We start from the raw sequence: 16,630 nt of genomic DNA on the forward strand, positions 1-16,630 counted from the left end.
AGAGAAATGACGACTTTACCTGTCAGTAATGAATGCTACCATGAACTGCATGTTAAACCAAAGGAATTGCTTAGCACGTCTCTTGCACAACCACCACGGCCGTTCCCGTTCCTCTCTAACCACGAGATGCAGCCACGTGCCCATACATTCATCCACAGCACCAGGCTCCTGGTGAAGACTCTGATTTCATGGCAGCTGCACAGTCACATTCTGTGTTAAATTATATGTAATCGTATGAATTGCGACCAGGAAAGCATAACAAAATTGAAAAGCACGTGCGTTGCACTCTTCTCTTTCTCGCTGCAGTGAGGTTTAAAGTCTTAAATCATCTCTTCAGGCTCAAACAGCCAAAACAACCCTCAAACCAAAAAGATGCTTGAATAATAGAAGCCCCATGGGTAAAAAATTACCTGGAGCAGGTGTTATCTGTCTAGTCTGACAGATCATATTTGCTAATTAGTAGACGTAATAAAACTGTTTCTTCCATTGACAAATACTGTACACAAAATATGTGGTCGATGCAGTAGTGTTGGCACCATGTATGATTCCCCGGTAGGTCAGGGAGTCCATCAGCCACGTCCTTGACTCTTACCCTATCTTAAAGAAAAGCGTAAGTCCTGCAATGTTGGATAACTTACCCTGCTCTGCACATCTAATTTGGATCTCCTCCAGAAACACCCAAATATCAAACAGCATTTACTGTCCAGCTGGGACGTGCAGGGTCCTCTGGTGCTCCTTGTGTTCAAACGTGACCGCTCATGCCAGCTGTCTGCAGTGGAGACACCAATCCTGGTGGCAAAAACACTCAATATGACCCAATTCAGTCTTGCGTCAGTGGCAGCCAGCTACTGGGAAGCCATTAGTGTTTGTTTTTTGTGGTTTTTTTAAATTTGAGCTATTTTACAGCTCCCATCAGGTGCTGAAGTATAACAAAAAAAATGCTTAGGACTCAGCCGCAGTGTTCACGGGGGAGTATTGGCTGTGTGGGGTGTCCTCGGAGTCCTACCTTGCTAACATACTGCGTTTTGTTGGCATCGCAGGTGATCGTTGGATTACAGGCAACTTGCTTTGTAAAATGTATCAAGGTACTGTAGACGTGACATGTGCCAAACATTGGGCTTAAACATGCAAATCAAATTTGCATGAGTTAAAGGTGGGCAGATGCTTTGAACCTGGATCCCAGCTCATCTCACTGCTGTTTTGAGAGCTTTCTGCTTTGGACAACATACCCCTTCCCAAATATCCCCCCATCCTGTCCACTATTTAAACCAAATGAAATCCATATTAAGAACTGGTTTGGTTTTTTCTTAATTTTTTATGTCTTCTTTGATATGCAATTTCTGTTATAGACACGGCATTGCTCTTACAAAGGGTGACATGGTCTATTATTGTTTTTTTTTTCCAAGAGTAAGGTCATAGGAGCAGTAAAGAGGGGTGACAAATGCAGGGGAAATCATGCCTGCTGTAATGTTAGCCAAAAGCCATGGACTGACTGATGTCCCCTCTAACCAAACTGGCAAAATTAAATGGGAAATTCTTGGTTTTGAGAGGCACAGCAGAGCTTGTCATTCTGGGAAATGACATCTCTTGAAAAGTTAATGATGTAGCTCCTATTTGCTGAGCTATTCATGCTCTGAGCAATATGTAGGGAGCAACACCTTGAGTTTCTTAATTTTTTTATTTCCCCTACTGAATAATCTATCAAGACTGTTCTCATGTATTTACAATTGTTCCACTGTTTTTAACCAACAAGACCGAGGACCAAATTGATTTTTTAATTGTAGGAAAAATAAAATAAATTTCTATTTGTGGCGAAGTCCCTGAAACCAGATGACCAAGTTCTAGTTGCCTGCTTCCATCATGGGCATTTTTTTTCTTGCTCCACGCATTTAAACAGCGAGTGTGGCACAACATCTGCTTCGCAGAACTGTTTGGTTTGGTTTTTAACTTCAACTGTCATTGCTGAGATTGAGATGGGCATATCGCCGGTGGCTTTCACTTTCTAGGGAATTGCAGTAATCACAAATGTGGATGCTGGTTCCCATTTCCAAATCCTTCCTTCCTGCTCTGATTTGCCGTTTGATTGCTGCGTTTTTTGGTACAACAGGAAGTCATGTTCATGGCATACCCTGCGCATGAGAAAGCGGGCGGAAAAGGAGAGCAGTGGCAAAAATGAAGCCAATGGGCCACGTAAATCCAAGGATATTCTGGGGAACAAAGTCTCTGTTAAAGTGAGTAAGGCCATCTGAAAGCTGTGTGCTGCTCTCCTGCTTCCCATCCTTTTCACCCCCTATAGCGTCCTCTCCTGAGAGAGGGAGGGGGCAGCGATTTCAAGTTTGTTTTTTGGTTTTCTTTTTTTTTTTCCACTTTAGTTATCTTTTTTTCCTTTTTTTTTTTTTTTTTTGTAGTATCCATTTTAGCAGGATTTTTGCATGCAAGATAAAATGCAGCCTTTGTTTTTCATTTTCTTTTTCCTGGCATCCCACAGGCAAGTAAGTAATCTTCATATATAAGGTTAAATAACCGTTCTTAAAATTGGGACAAGAGTGGTTTACTGACCTCTTGAGCGAGCCCAGTCTGCAGTGCGAAAGTCACTGGGTGAACCCATGGCCTTAGTGAAGTTGATGGGTTTTCTTTAGGCCAGTAGATAAGGGGTTCTCAACCTTGAGACACTTAAGAGTTTTGGTCTGGGGAGACGGTCTCAATGACCTTTTTCTTTCCGTATTATCAGACAGCGCAGAGATGCTGACTTGGTCTTACCAGGAGAGGATCTTGCGTGTGTGTGTGTCTGTGTCTGTCTCTCTCTCTCTGAGATCTCCCAGTATGGAAAAGGTTGAGAACTGTGGGGTTAAGCTCCATCTTCTGCTCTGGGTGCCTGACTACTGTGCTCCAATTCAGAGGATCCATCCCTGTAAACCGACCGTGAGGCCTGCTCAGGACTAAGCTGGGGCTTTCCCTCCCAACAGAGGCAAGCAAAAGCTTGGTGTGGTTTTGACACAACCAAAGCCCAGCCTTGATTCAGGAAAGCACTTGAGCATGTCCTTTGGGTCCACCCCTCTTCAGGAGAGCCCAGGATTAAGTGTTTTCCTTTGCGGAGGCTTTCCGTCTTGTAAGCCTAGTGACACAGCCATGGCATGTGCGAAGGGAGGGACCTGCCACGGCCACCCGCGCACCCCGGCACCCCCCGCGCAGCCGGCAGGGACCCGGCCTGAGAGAAGCGGTTCCTCCAGCATGGTGGTGGCCACAGTTCTTCCTCCTCTTGCGTCCTCGCTTATTTTACTAGCTGAACGACTTGCAGAATCACTGCCTTTTTTCTTTAGCAAAAGCATGTCTTTGCTTCCCGTGTTTTGTTGTTGGTTTGGTTTTTGTTTGTTTTTTGGGGGTTTTTTTGAGCATTTTCTGTGCTGTTACCCATTTCCATGCTGCTCACAACTCCTGTGCCGCTGTGCCCTGTCTAAGCAATCTCTCTTCTAACCTCTTGTTCTCTTTCTTCCTCTTCATGCTGCCACACAAGGAGACAAACAGCTCAGAGGAATCAGAGTGTGATGACCTTGACCCCAATACTAGCATGGAGGTAGAGACAATCGTCCTCGTGATTATTTTTTTTTTATTTCCAAGAACACGTGCCTGTTTTGAAATGCCTTTGTTGAAAGGGGAGCTGGTGGGTCTGTGTTGCTTATGGACATATGTGCCAATTAAGTGTGAGTCACACAAAGCGCCAATTCTGGTTTTGCCAAGTGTTGAACTGGAGTTTGGGCTGCCTTTGTGATGGGAGCGGTGGAGGAAGCTGGGGAGCGAGCTCCTGCTGAGCTGGAGGTTCAGGTAGCCCCCCTCAGCTGCTGTTCCCCACCTGGGACTTCATTCAATGAAGTGATAACATGTCCATGTCAACTGCCAAAAAATGTGGCAGCTTTCTATATTAAAAACACCCCTTGCCCTGGCAATACACGGTGAGCTGCTGGTCAGGCTTGTGCTATAAATCACTGGAGCAAATGTTGTTGCACCACAACTAGTGCTTTAACTTATCTAGAAGATCAGAAAAGATGTTACTTTTTTTCTCCTAGCAGAATGGGAAATTGGATTTCTATGAAGGTATTGAAGGAGAATGCTAAAACTGTTTGCAGGAATGTACCTGTATCACAGACAAGGCTGACGCAGATGGGTGGACCCAAATTATGACACCTTACATGCCTCTTTTTCCAGTGTGAAGCCACCAGTTCTAGTGGAGTGACCAAGACATGCCTTGCTGAGAGAGCCTGAAGGAGCTTAAAATCATGAGAGTTATATATCTGATTCTCCTCAATTAATACCTTGCAGGACCCATTTTTCTGTGTATAGTGACCACATTTGTATACATTCTACTAAGGCTGGAAGAGCTTCCTACTGAAACAGGCGAGGACAAGGGTCAGAGAGACGTAATTATTTTGCAGAGAAAACAGGGCAGGTCATTGGTGAACAGGGATATCTGTGTGTCCTAGGAGATCTCCAGGATGCTGCCAGCCAGGCTGCACTACAAACATCTCGACAGAGAAAGCTGATCTTCCTCCTAGAGGGAAAAAAAAAGAAGAAATGTATTGAGATGGACCACCTCAGATATTAACCTCAAGTCTCTCTTTTATTTTAATTGTGTTGGTGTCAATAAACACATCTTTAAGAAGGGGATGTGTACTAAAGGAAAGCTTTTGACCCACCTGACATTTTGGAGATTGAACAGTGCTTTACCACTAAAGCTGGGTTATTCTCAGGGGTGTGTTTGCATTTTCAAAGGGCATTTTGCCAATCATGGGTAACAACTAGATGTATTTGTTACAAGGCAGCTCCCAGTTATTGCACATAAGTCTGTAAACTTGAGATCATTGGAAATTGCTCTGTGGAGTAAAAGGTGGCTGAGATACAGGTCATGTACGGAACTGGATGAGAATCACCATGCTTTTTGCAGAGTATTTCTGTGTTTTGACTGTGCTCAATAGGAGGCAAACCAGATGTTTTACAATAGTGAATGGAGTCCTTACGCTGTCAGCATTTTTAGTCAGCTCTGGCATGTTCCACATGGGTCTTTATGTTTGTTCAATTATTTCTTTTTTTTACCCTGGTACTGTTCTTGCCTGCTCCTCAGTTCAGGAGGTAAGACCCTTTCTGTTTAAACCAGAAGATGCTAATTTGGAGTCTTGGCTGTAGTACAAATCTGCTATTGCGGGAGTAACTTTGTGCATGGTATGTGACCTGATTTACACTCAGAAACCCAGTCCTGCATGTCCCAGGTCACTTACTGGAGGTGACAGTATCACTGTGGTGCACTGCAGGCCTCAGGAGCCACCATGTTCCTCATGGCTTGGAAAGCTCAAGTCTGCCTCTGAGCAAAACACCTGGGGGCTGAGCAAATGTTTAAAATGGCAAATAGAAAATGAGTGCAATTTGGGGGTTGATGAGTACCAACCTAAGGTGACACTGCCCTGCAAGGAGCAGCATGGCCCTCGCTTTGTGCTGGTTTTAGTACATTGGCGGCCCAGAGTGAGTGTGATCAGCTTGTTGGTCCAGCAAAGAAATTTGGGGGAGAGGGATTGCTGAAACCCAGTATAAACCAAACAAAATCATCCAGAGGGAACAGGGCAAGGGCAGGCTGTGAAAATGCTCATGAGGGAAACAGCCCCAGTAGCGGCCACGGGGAAGTCCTGTCTCTAATGGTCTGGGGTATTCGCTACTGGAAGCCACAGTTGTTCTCCCTTTCCCTTTATTATGAATGTTTTGATGGTCCTTTTTCAAACATGTTGAGAAATGAACTAGATTAAGGCCTTGGGAGCTAAAGTCTTTTCTCATTAAAACAGGCAAGGTTTAGGGCTTCATCAGGTCTTTTATGCTTTGTGTCCTAGGCTTAAATAATAGTTAAACAGCTGTGCTACCCCTTCTCCCCAACCTATCTGTGCACTGAAAATCAGTATCTCACCTGGTTTTCCCTGCTCCTTGTGGTCCATCCCAGCAGAGCCACTGGTGAGCTCCCAGGGGAGCTGGAGGAGGGGGAAGATCTTGTCCTCACACCTGGCTCAGCTCGTGGTGGATTTTATTGATACTGGGAGTGCTGGTAGAACTGTGTCCTGGCCAGCAGCGTTCACAGCTGCATGAGGCCCTCCCCATGTCTCATTAAGGAGGAGTCATTGGCAGCTGTTATTACAGCCAGGTAATAACAGAGCAAGTCACCTGGCTTCTCGTACAGGACTGTCACTCCTGACATCCCCCCTCCTGCCATCGTGCACGAGAACATGCACCCCGTGCTGGAATAGAGAGAGCAGTCTCTAATTGCAAAGGAGCCATATTCATTACTTGGAAATGTCAGTGCAATTTACCTCCAGCCTACTCGCTGCACAAGAAGTTGGTAAGCTGTTTGTAGTATCCATGATGTCCCATGGCTACGGTGGTCTTTCAGATCCAGCTTTGCTTGCTGTTTCTAAAACACCACATATCTGTTCAGTGGATTGCAGATTTCTGAAGCGCTTTGGCTTTGTTTTGTTTCAAGGGGAAACATAAAAAGGAAGACGTGGAGAACACATATAGTGAGAGCAGGAAACTGAAATACTGGGTGACTGTTTAAAAGAGCTAAAATGCCATTACTGTGTTTTTGCCTACACAGGGACTTGTTGGCCCTGGAGAACTTTCTTTTCATTGTTACTTTGAATAAAAATAGCATTTCTTAGTGGCTGTTTCTTTTCTCTTTGTTTATCAACATGTAATCAAAGTGGATAAAGATGGAAACAAAATATGTGGTTTTTTTCCTTTGTTTTCTCCTTTGTGCTGGAGGTGCAAACTCACCTGTTAGGCATGTGAGTGTAGAAGCAGGCACTTGAGGAGCATGTGTAGCCATGTGAGGGATAGAGATAACCTATATTTAAGAAAGACTGGAGACTCCCTTTCCACATATCCGTAGCTAATTGCACAGAGACAGGCAGCTCTGCTTCTGGGAAGAAGGTGTATGCCCTCGTGAATCAGTAAATATCATCCACACCCAAGTCTGGGCTCCTGGACAATGACACAACTAATTGCTCTACAATTCTGTGTCGTAATATCTCATGGGGTTTCAGTATTGCTGAAGGGGTCATAAGTCAACTGTGCAAATCCCATCAGGCTACCGCTTTTATCTAAGTGAAGGTCCTTCCAGCAGTCAGAAGACCTGACTGAGCTAAACCTCGCTAAACTCAGCAGCAGCTCTTCCAGGCTTTGGGGTGGACCTCACATGTAGGGATCTGACGTAAGTCCAGACATCTTGTTTTGCACAGCGCGACTCCAACTGCAGCGCGTTACTCACAATCCTGACCACCACACAACTGTCACCCAGTATCTAGTGTGTGTTCCAGTTCCTCAGCTCTGCAAAGGAGAGATGAAGTCCAGGCCCACCCCGAGTCAGTGGGGAAATGCCATCATTAGATTAGTGAGCTGGGACGTCGCCAAGGGACGTAAGTTGGGTTTCATAATCTGTTTTTTTCAGTTATGACATTTTAGCACGTTAAGAACTACTCAGAGATACTTAGAGCCAGATAAGCACTAGGAAACATCCTGTAGGGAAGAATATTGTATTAGCACCCTGGCAGCCCAAGCTGTGAGTAAGTAATGGTTTGGTAGATACAGCATTGGCTCCCAGTCAACACTCAGCTCAAGCTAAGAATTCCCAAGTGCTTTAGGCAAATGCCTTCACCCCCTGCCTTGACCTCTCCATCTCCAGAGCAGACCTAACATACTGTCTTTGTGAGATCACGTACGATACTGTAAGAAAGCCTTTCCTGGCCTGTTACCACAGTATGAATGAGTATAATCCTGAGAACCTCCTGTGTTTCCCTGGCGTGGCCTCCATGGGCAACACCACTGTCCTGCTGCCCTGAGTGGCCAGAGATTGCTGAGACCAACCAGGAAGGTGGCTCATCAGGTGTGAGGTAGCCTGAGCTGGCAGCACAGGTGCGGTGGTTTAGCTATTGGAAAAGACAAAAGTGACCTACTTCATCTGCAGAAAGGTGGTAGAGTGCAACAACGTGGTGCCTGGAGCACCAGAGACATCCCACAGCATCCTCATTGAAGCACACCAGCCATTAGGGCCTCGCAGCAAGAGCGTGATGAGGGCAGGAGGACTTCTGCTTTGCGCAGATGCATGTACAACAGTCAGCATCCCTTGGGGCTTCTCCATTAGTCTCAAAGGCAGCTGAACAATCCGTGCTGGTGCCAGAAGGTATCCCCCATCCCCACCAAAAGGCCGATGCCATGGGACACTCCATCAGGTACCATTCTCCCATTTTAAATTATCTTTTTCCCTTTGGTAGCATCTATCCATGTATAGTGGGATCCTCATTTGCTCCTTTTATCAAGAAATTTCTCTTGTTAACTTGTTTCTTTTGTTGGGCAGGGGAGGCTGGTGACACTGTGAGCTTGTCCCCCCAAAAGTCTCAAAGTAAAAGCTGACCTAGTCAGAGATGGATTAGTAGATCTTTTCCAACAAATTAGAGTTGGCTTCATTCCTCTCTATTTTTTTTTTTTGAGAATCATTAATATTTTTATTCTTTGGGGAGATAGGGAGGGGAGCAAGGAACATGTTGCTGACTCTGCTACCAACATGTGCAAATGCATCAATATTTTATTTTAACTCAGTGAAAGAGAAGTGCCACGAAGTGTTTACAAAATGCTGAGCTGCTTGTCTTGGAGTAAACATGCCCTCTAGTGTTTAGATAAAGCTTGGATCTGATTGCAGAGGGCTTCATTTGCAGCCCAGCCTTATGGTTTTGGGGGAAAAAATATTCTCAGTCCCAGTTTTGATGCACTCCCTTAAAATGGGACTGAAATATGACACTAGAAAAATCGAGGCATCCGCTGGGTCCTTCTGTGCGTTGCATGTGTCTGGGCTGGGCTCAAGCCTCCTCCAGGAGGTGGGTTAGGCATGGCAAGGACATCTCTGCAAGATGGATCTCAGCAAAGCCTGGCCAAGGCGAGAAGCCCTCGCAGGCAGCCGAGCTGTGCTTGCAGACTGTTTGCCATTGGCATTGCAGAACAGTTTCCCACTTCCCCCCGCCAGATACAGCGTGTGTGCACAAATGGAAGATAAGCTCTTCCTAAGAATTAGGGCGGTTGGAGTCACTTTGCAAGTGGACTTTGCTGCTACTGCTGCAGATGCCTTTCTATCTTTATAACATGAGCTTAACAAACTGGGGAAAAAGTGGCCCAGTACTGCAAAATAATGAGTTGCTGGATGCAGCAGCTGTGGTGCTTTTCTAAAGCCTGACTGTTACCCTAAGTTATACTTACGTCACTCAGATCTAAGTCACTTAGATCCCTGCAGGTCCCCAAAGGCATTCAAGTACATGCCTCATGTGCCTTTCTTGGTTGGAGCCCTGAAACAACGCAGGCTGGAGGAGAGAGAAGCAATGTCTATTTCTGGCTTTTTTATTTAGTAACCCTGGCCCATCCCCTTATTTCTTTTTCTCACCCCCCTTCTTCCAGCTCCCTGTCTGCGCCTGGTCAGCATTAGACCCCACATCACTCAAGCAGAGGCCGTTTCACAGTCTGTCTTTGTCACCTTGTCTGCCGTTTCTGTTTTTAGCCATCACTGTATTCGAAACAGAAAACCTCCTAGCTGTGGAGGGAGCATTAAAAGTTTTCACCTACCCTGGACTGAGCTGCAGGTATTCCATCCAATGGAAAAAATAAATCTATCTCATTTAAGCTAAATTCATGTTCCTAGAGAAAAAAAGCTCACTGTGTTTCTTACCTGAGCAGTGACTGCAAAGCCAACCGAATTTCATCCCTTAGGGTTCGTGTTTACCCGGTGTGGACCGACACTGAAGACGATGTGAGAAGTTTTTGCACTGGGTAGTTCCATCTCCACCAGCTTGTTCACTGGCAGCTGCAGTGGTGCAGGTGGTGTTTGCTGGGATTCCTGCAGGGAGCCCTTGTCAGCGCGAGGCCCCAGGTCACCTTTCCCTGCTCATGGCCAGGGATGCTCGGCTGAGAGACGGGCTCTGAGATCCTCGTTCAAATGGCTACAGACTGAGTGGGGTTTCAGGGCTGAGTGTCGTGTTGCTTTTCAGAGAGAAGGAAAGTAAAGCTCTGCAAAAGCCTCGTAACCGGCAAGGGTTTTTTCCACTTGGTAATCTCAAAGCAGTGCAGAGCGTTCCCTGAGGAAGCAATGCGCAGAAGCCAGGACTCCTGCATCACCCCCACAAACATCATCACTGCCCTCTGGCTTGTGTGGGAGCTCCCTCGGGCAAGCAGGGGCTTTAACATAAGGAGAAAAATGCTGGGGAGGGCCGTCTTTCACCTCCTTTTCTCTGAGAGAGAAGTCCCTTGGATTTGCAGACCCCCGTGTTGCCCGTGCAAACATCTCTGGCAGCATCGTGTGCTGCAGGTGCAGCAAACTGGCCCCTGAGCCTCGGTGGCTGTGGGGCAGCTGCACCCCTTGCCCCTGACCCCCATTTCAGGGCACAGCACCTCACCCTGCTCACCAGCAGCTGCCCTGGGCCCCTCGCTGACGGGGATTTCTGCTCTTCAGAGCAGCGTGGCAGGGATTTCATCTCCCTGCAAAAGGCTTGGGAAAGAGAATTGGGAAGAGTTACTTGCAGGCATTTTTACAGCTTTTCCAGCTTTTTGCACACACCATCGTTTTCAGGAGGCTGTGGGAGGTGCTTGGCAAGTCATTCCATATGGGAAACCAGCACCAGCAGGAGGACGTGCAGACAAGCGGTACGTGAGCTCCCGTCCTCCGAGGGCAGCAGGGCCACACTCTGGAGCCCTCCTCTCCACCCATGGGGTTTAAAAACCTATTTGGCAAACGAAAAAATCATCTCCAAAGGTCTTGCACTTCATCTAGAAGGATTCTGTGGAGTGTCATCTCCTGTCATCTGCCCATAGCCTGGAAATCCATCCAGCCTGCAGAGAGAGGCAGCAAACCCCCAGGCCCAGGAGCGGACGCAGGAGCCAGCAGATCTGACTGTGAACTTTTGCTTTCCTATTTCTGCACTTCTCACCCCACCATTTGACCCCTCCTTCAAAGTAGACCAAGTCCCGTTCCCTAATTAAGCAACGTATTATATCACTTTGGTAGCACTTAAACGTTGCTCTTGCAAACAGGCTTTTATTTTTGTCTAAACTTACAGCAGGCAAAAGCTGCAATGTGGCTGGGGAGTGTTGTTGCGTAACATTTTGTTAATTAACAGATGGACTTTTAGCAAAGGAAATGTAAATTTTACCCATAGACTCTTCCAATATTATCTAACAGCAGTAATTTGCTTTCTGATATTCCCATGGTAAGGCAAGGGAAAAAACACTGGTAAGGCAATTATTATAAACGATTGTGCCTTGGAAGTCATTAGAAATGTAGCATTATTTATTTATAGATATATCCATTGCATTCATTATTGTAGTTGCATCCTCTAATGAATACTTTAGAGTTATAAAATTAATATAAAGTGTTAGGAGCATTTCTTTTTCCTGATCTCTAATCCTACAAGGATGGAAATCAGTGAATAATAAGGGAATTTAGTGCATGCTGCAGGGAAGGGAGAGCTTTGGAGGATAGATGTGTATTCCAGTTAAGCCAAAAACTACAAAAAATGAAGATGTACGTGCAAATGAGCTGTTGCCTCAGGTTAGTAAACTGATAAGTAGATGGTCTCACTGAGTGAAAGTGGAAAGCAATGATTATCCACAGAACGGCTTTTTCTTCCTTTGCTGTATTGTATGAGAGATACAACTTAATCACAAAGATCCATCTCCCCTTTTCCACATGCACAAGTGGGAGGGAAGATGTTCTCCTTCATCCAGTGCCCTCTTACATTGCTTTAAAAAAAAGCCCTAAATATAGTAATAGTGCTCAAAGAGTCCTCTCCGGGCATGTAGACAGAGGTTGACTCCTTGCAGGATGCTGGGGATGAAATGTTTGAAATCTCAGCACTCTTGGAAGCATCTGAGAATTCAAACCATCACAGTTTTGCCCACAAGGTACAGACCTTTAGGGCTGACTGGCTGTGTGGTAGGAACTGAGACTGGCTTTGCCCACAGACAGCAGCCCCTACCTGTTTCTGGAGCACGGAGTGCAAAGCACTGGCATTGACCAGTTGTTTCAGCCAGTACCATGACCGTGGTCTCTGTAGATGTGTCCTGAAGGATCAAATTCTGCCTGTTGCTAGGAAAAGGATAGTTTCAGTCTCAGATGGAGAGGAATTTGTCCATGTAAGATATGTTTCTGTGGGGGAAAAAAATGAACCTTTGTGAGTGGTGAGTCCATGTTATGCCTCGTTCGTTTGGGATTTTTGGTGGTGATAGGGGAAAACATACCCTGGGGTCTCATTGCTGGTACCAGAGGTTTGCCTGGGACTAGGAAGAAGGACTGTGAAACCAAAATGAACCTGAATATGCTTGAATGCCTCCTTGAATGGCACCCTGAGCCATTCACCTTGGAAAACTATTTATAAAGCCAAAGGAGAAGTATAAACCTTGAAGATGTATCTACGGTATTTTGAAGGGTTATTGCTTCGGCTTTGTGGCCTGGTTTCTGAACTACTGCAAAAACTCCCATCAGCTTTAGCAGACCACGAATTAGGTCACTGCTTCATTGGCATATTCCAAAATAGCTCTGAAATAGATAGTAACAAAGATACTTAGGGCAAGATAAACCACACTGGTGTTTATGGTGCTTGATATCAAATTATTAGTTTGAATTTGGATAACAAGGCCTTATGAGATTATTAAAACAGTTAATGAGGCTAGAACTTCTATACTATTGTACACCTACTACGTAGTTAGGGTTTATGCCGTATGTGAGAACTTATTGGCATTGCCTTTGCTATTCCCACCATCGCTTCCAGGGTTTACACAAGGTAATTGGCACATACAGGCCACAGCAAGACAGTAGTTTTTCAAGTCTTTGATAACTTGATCAATTAACTAGTTAGATAAAATAACTCCTGGTTAGTCAAACCTCAGTTCAGGTTGGAAACAACAGTCCAACGAGATGAATGAAATTTCACTCATTGTGACAGATCAAGAGTCGTTGCAGGACTGATACTTGTCAGAAGGCAAAAAAGAAGTCAGTATTTCTGATTTAGTGCCTTACCTTTTTTTTTCCTGAAGTTGAGCAGAAGTTAAGAGACATCTCCCCAAAACTGGTTAGTGGCCAGGGTGCTGGTGAGATGTCCCAGGTGCATGGTGACTGCAGGGGCTGTGTGACGTGGGGCTGGAGCCGGGCACAGAGGGGCACAAACCACCTCTGCGAATAAAGGAGTTAATGGCTCAAGCATTATCACCCAAGCAAAGAGAAAGCATGTCCACCCTCCTCAGCCTCAGTGTTGTGCCTGTTACCTGTGATGCTTTGTCAAAGTTCAAGAAGCCGTAGTTTTCATTTACCTGTGCACAGGCTTGTTCAGGTGTCACCAGAGCTCGCCACGTCTGCAGGGTGTTCGAGGTTGCTTGTAGCCACTGGTCGGTGCTTCTGTGGTTCTGGTCAGGTTCACCACAGTACCATATGAAACCAGACGCCTCTTCATTGCTGTCCAGAAAAATAAATGCTTTTATTTCTTTGTATTTTTCAGATAATCAACCCCAATTTCATTCAAGAAGGTGAGTTAAGGACAGCTGTGCGCTGACCGGCATGGAGGGGCAAGTCAGCAACTGTGATTTCCCCTGGTACAACCACATGTTCTGCACCCACCAGCGCTTGCAGCAAAAGCTGCGAGGCTGAACCCCCCAAACCTGCCTTCACAAAGTCTCATGCTCCTGCCGGAGCACAGGCCTGGGGGGGCAGACAGTCCCCGTTACCTCCTTTGCTGAGCTCTCAGCTCTCAGCTGGCTTTTAGTGAAGGGGGTGTTCTGGTAACACAATCCCAGGACCCTCAGCTGTTTGGGACCCCAGTTCCATAGTTGGTCCTATAATGTGTTCTCTAGACTTGTATGGGGAACATCCTCACCTGTAGATTTAAAGAAGGTGTGATCTGTGTGTCCTCATGTTTTTTTCCAGTGGCTCCAGAGTTTCTTGTGCCATTAGTGGACATCACCTGCCTGCTCGGCGACACAGTAATGCTGCAGTGCAAAGTCTGTGGACGGCCCAAACCAACAATAACCTGGAAAGGACCAGATCAAAACATTCTGGACAATGACAACAGCACGGCCACTTACACAGTGTCATCCTGGTAAAGTCCTGCCTTCGGGTCCCAGCACAGCTGGGTGTGATGGTCATGTTGCCCTCAAATATGGCACCAGCTGGGCTACAAGGCTCATCAAATAGAGTCTGGCATGGCGTATTTGCACATCACTGCACCACACGTCAGCTAGAAAGGGTCAAACTTGTGTGGCCCAGGCAGCTCTATGGTTTCCCAAGCTGACGTAGGGTATATCCACAGTGTGTGTTGCTGGCAGACATGAGTTTTCTCTGATTTACCTCTTGAGTCAGCTGAAAACAAGAAGCAGCTAATGTTTCCAATGTATTAGTTTGGCTCATATTGCCTCTGCGTTGCTGAGCCTCCTCTGCTTGAGTTCGATGCTATGCTCACCTTTGGTAGGAACAGGAGTGGAGCAAAGCAAACCACCACCGGCTTGCAATACCTATAGCTTATTGGGCATTTTCTCATTTCATGGGCAGAGGTGGGTTACTGCAGGAGTTATCCTGCAGTTTTCCTGAGCTGTTCCTAAAAAAGCCTACATTTGCTCCTGGGAAGGCTAGATCTGGCTGTGCTTGGACAGAAAGATGCTTGTCATGATGTTCCCAGCCTGACTAGATGGGGGGTGGAAGAAAGCCATCTTTACAACAAACACTGGGAAGATCCCAAAATATCTGGAGTTGAATTCAGGTCAGGTAACAGCCTGCTGCTGGATGCTCATCTGCAGCTTATATAAGCGATTTGGGCCAAACTGCAGTGGAAATCTCCGGGAGGCAATCCTTCATACAAACTTTTCAGCACTTCTGGTGCAGCCTGACATGGATCCAGGGAGTACAAAGTCACTCAAAGTGAAAAATGAACACTAGGAGAGAAGGGATTTTACATGTTCAATAAAAAAAATTACAGCTGACCAAGAGCTTCCTTCAGAGACCATTGGCTTGTGCAGCTGCCCCAGAGCACCCAAAATTATCTCTTTAGCCATTACTCAGTTGATCGCTAGTGCATTATCTTCTGGCTCTGGCTGGGGTTGGGCTGGGGGAACTCTGTATTTCCATACAGAGTTCTGTTTTCCATCACAGTCTTCCGCCTGTGCATTGGCTCCCTGCGCACTATCAGCACTTGTATTGTCTTGTTATTCGTATTTATTTTTCAGTGAAGACACTGCCTGCCAAGGAGGGGCCCAGCAGATCAGCGGCTGTCTTACAAATCTTCCTGGCATGAGTGTCCGGATTGTGGGGGAAGGGGATATTTACGTCTTGTTTTAAATGAGCATATTCAGATCAGCAAAAGCCACAGTGTGCAGGCAGTTATACCAGCAACCATGTCCTTCTGCAGTTTCCAATAGCTTACGCATTCAAGAACTAGTCTAGTTTTACCATCAAGAGAATTTATTGTTGGCTTTTTGCTGGGTCTCCAATACAGCTAAAGCAGTTACACAAGCAAAATCCTTTAATTCAGGCCAACTCCTTTAAATTGCACAGTGAAGACTGCAATGTGCAAACTGAAGTGACTGTGTACAGACCTGCTATAAATTCACTAGACTCTGCAGAGCTGTTTATTTACTCAGATTGCCCAAAGATTGAGCGTCTCTCATGAAGTCGGCGCTGGCGTTCTTTATCCCTAGCTCTTGTGAGATGTGCAGCCTTCTGACCACGGGCCTGGCAGCCTCATTAGATCAACAGCACGTGTTCCCGGGGTCTGAAGCTTCCCAGAAATGTCAGGCACCCTGTGCTATGTGACTGCCTTCTGCATCTATGGGAAGCCCATTTTGCCCACCCAGTGTTGGGCTTAACTGCAAAGGTCCAGCAGTTCAGCATCTTCCCAGACAGGAAAGATGTGCCTGGGGGTGTCTTTCCAGATACAGGGGTCTAAGCATCCAGCTCTGGACAGGCACAGCAAATGTTCAGCTCCTGGACTTTGCTTGCTGCTCAAGTGATCCTTCCCCATCTCCTCCGAGGCCACAGCATACAAGCAGATTTGCCTGGCAGGCAATTTGGACCATTTTGCTCAAAGGTTTCATTAATTGCCTAATCCTGATATATGGAGGGGTTGCGCTTGGGTACCAGATTGCTGGAGGGATGTTCCTTCAAACGAGTTAACAGGATTTGTGTGCAGGTGTGTTTGTAACGAGGCAGGGCAGGAACTGGTGTAAAAAGCATTAGCAAGTGAAGCAGCGTTTTATACTCTGGGCTTCCTGCATCCGCAGTGACTCTGGGGAGCTCACCTTGAAGATCTGCAACCTGATGCCTCAGGACAGCGGCATTTACACCTGTGTGGCAACCAATGAACATGGAACTGCCTCAACCTCTGCGACTGTCAAAGTTCAAGGTAGCGCATCTGACCTCAACACTGAGGGTTTTTCTCTTGGTGGGGGCGGGGAGCACACAGGAATAGCCACACTGAGGGTTTTTCTCTTGGTGGGGGCGGGGAGCACACAGGAATAGCCGGTGCAAAGGCAGGCAGACATGGAGCTGTGCCAGGTGAATCGAGACATTAAAATCATACAACTG

At 46.3% G+C, this 16,630-nt stretch overlaps 1 protein-coding gene across 1 annotated transcript in view; it reads left to right on the top strand.

The window, feature by feature from the left end:
• The window catches only part of KALRN (kalirin RhoGEF kinase), a 513,637-nt gene that overhangs the window by 485,848 nt on the left and 11,159 nt on the right, over positions 1-16,630 (top strand). Inside the window, exons 50-54 of the mRNA XM_065638225.1 lie at positions 2,108-2,231; positions 3,515-3,574; positions 13,557-13,584; positions 13,982-14,153; positions 16,327-16,448. Coding sequence (XP_065494297.1) covers positions 2,108-2,231; positions 3,515-3,574; positions 13,557-13,584; positions 13,982-14,153; positions 16,327-16,448 — 506 coding nt within the window. The remainder of the gene's footprint in view (positions 1-2,107; positions 2,232-3,514; positions 3,575-13,556; positions 13,585-13,981; positions 14,154-16,326; positions 16,449-16,630) is intronic.

The sequence above is a fragment of the Caloenas nicobarica genome, chromosome 6, assembly GCF_036013445.1.
Source record: "Caloenas nicobarica isolate bCalNic1 chromosome 6, bCalNic1.hap1, whole genome shotgun sequence".
In the NCBI taxonomy this organism is placed as follows: domain Eukaryota; kingdom Metazoa; phylum Chordata; class Aves; order Columbiformes; family Columbidae; genus Caloenas; species Caloenas nicobarica.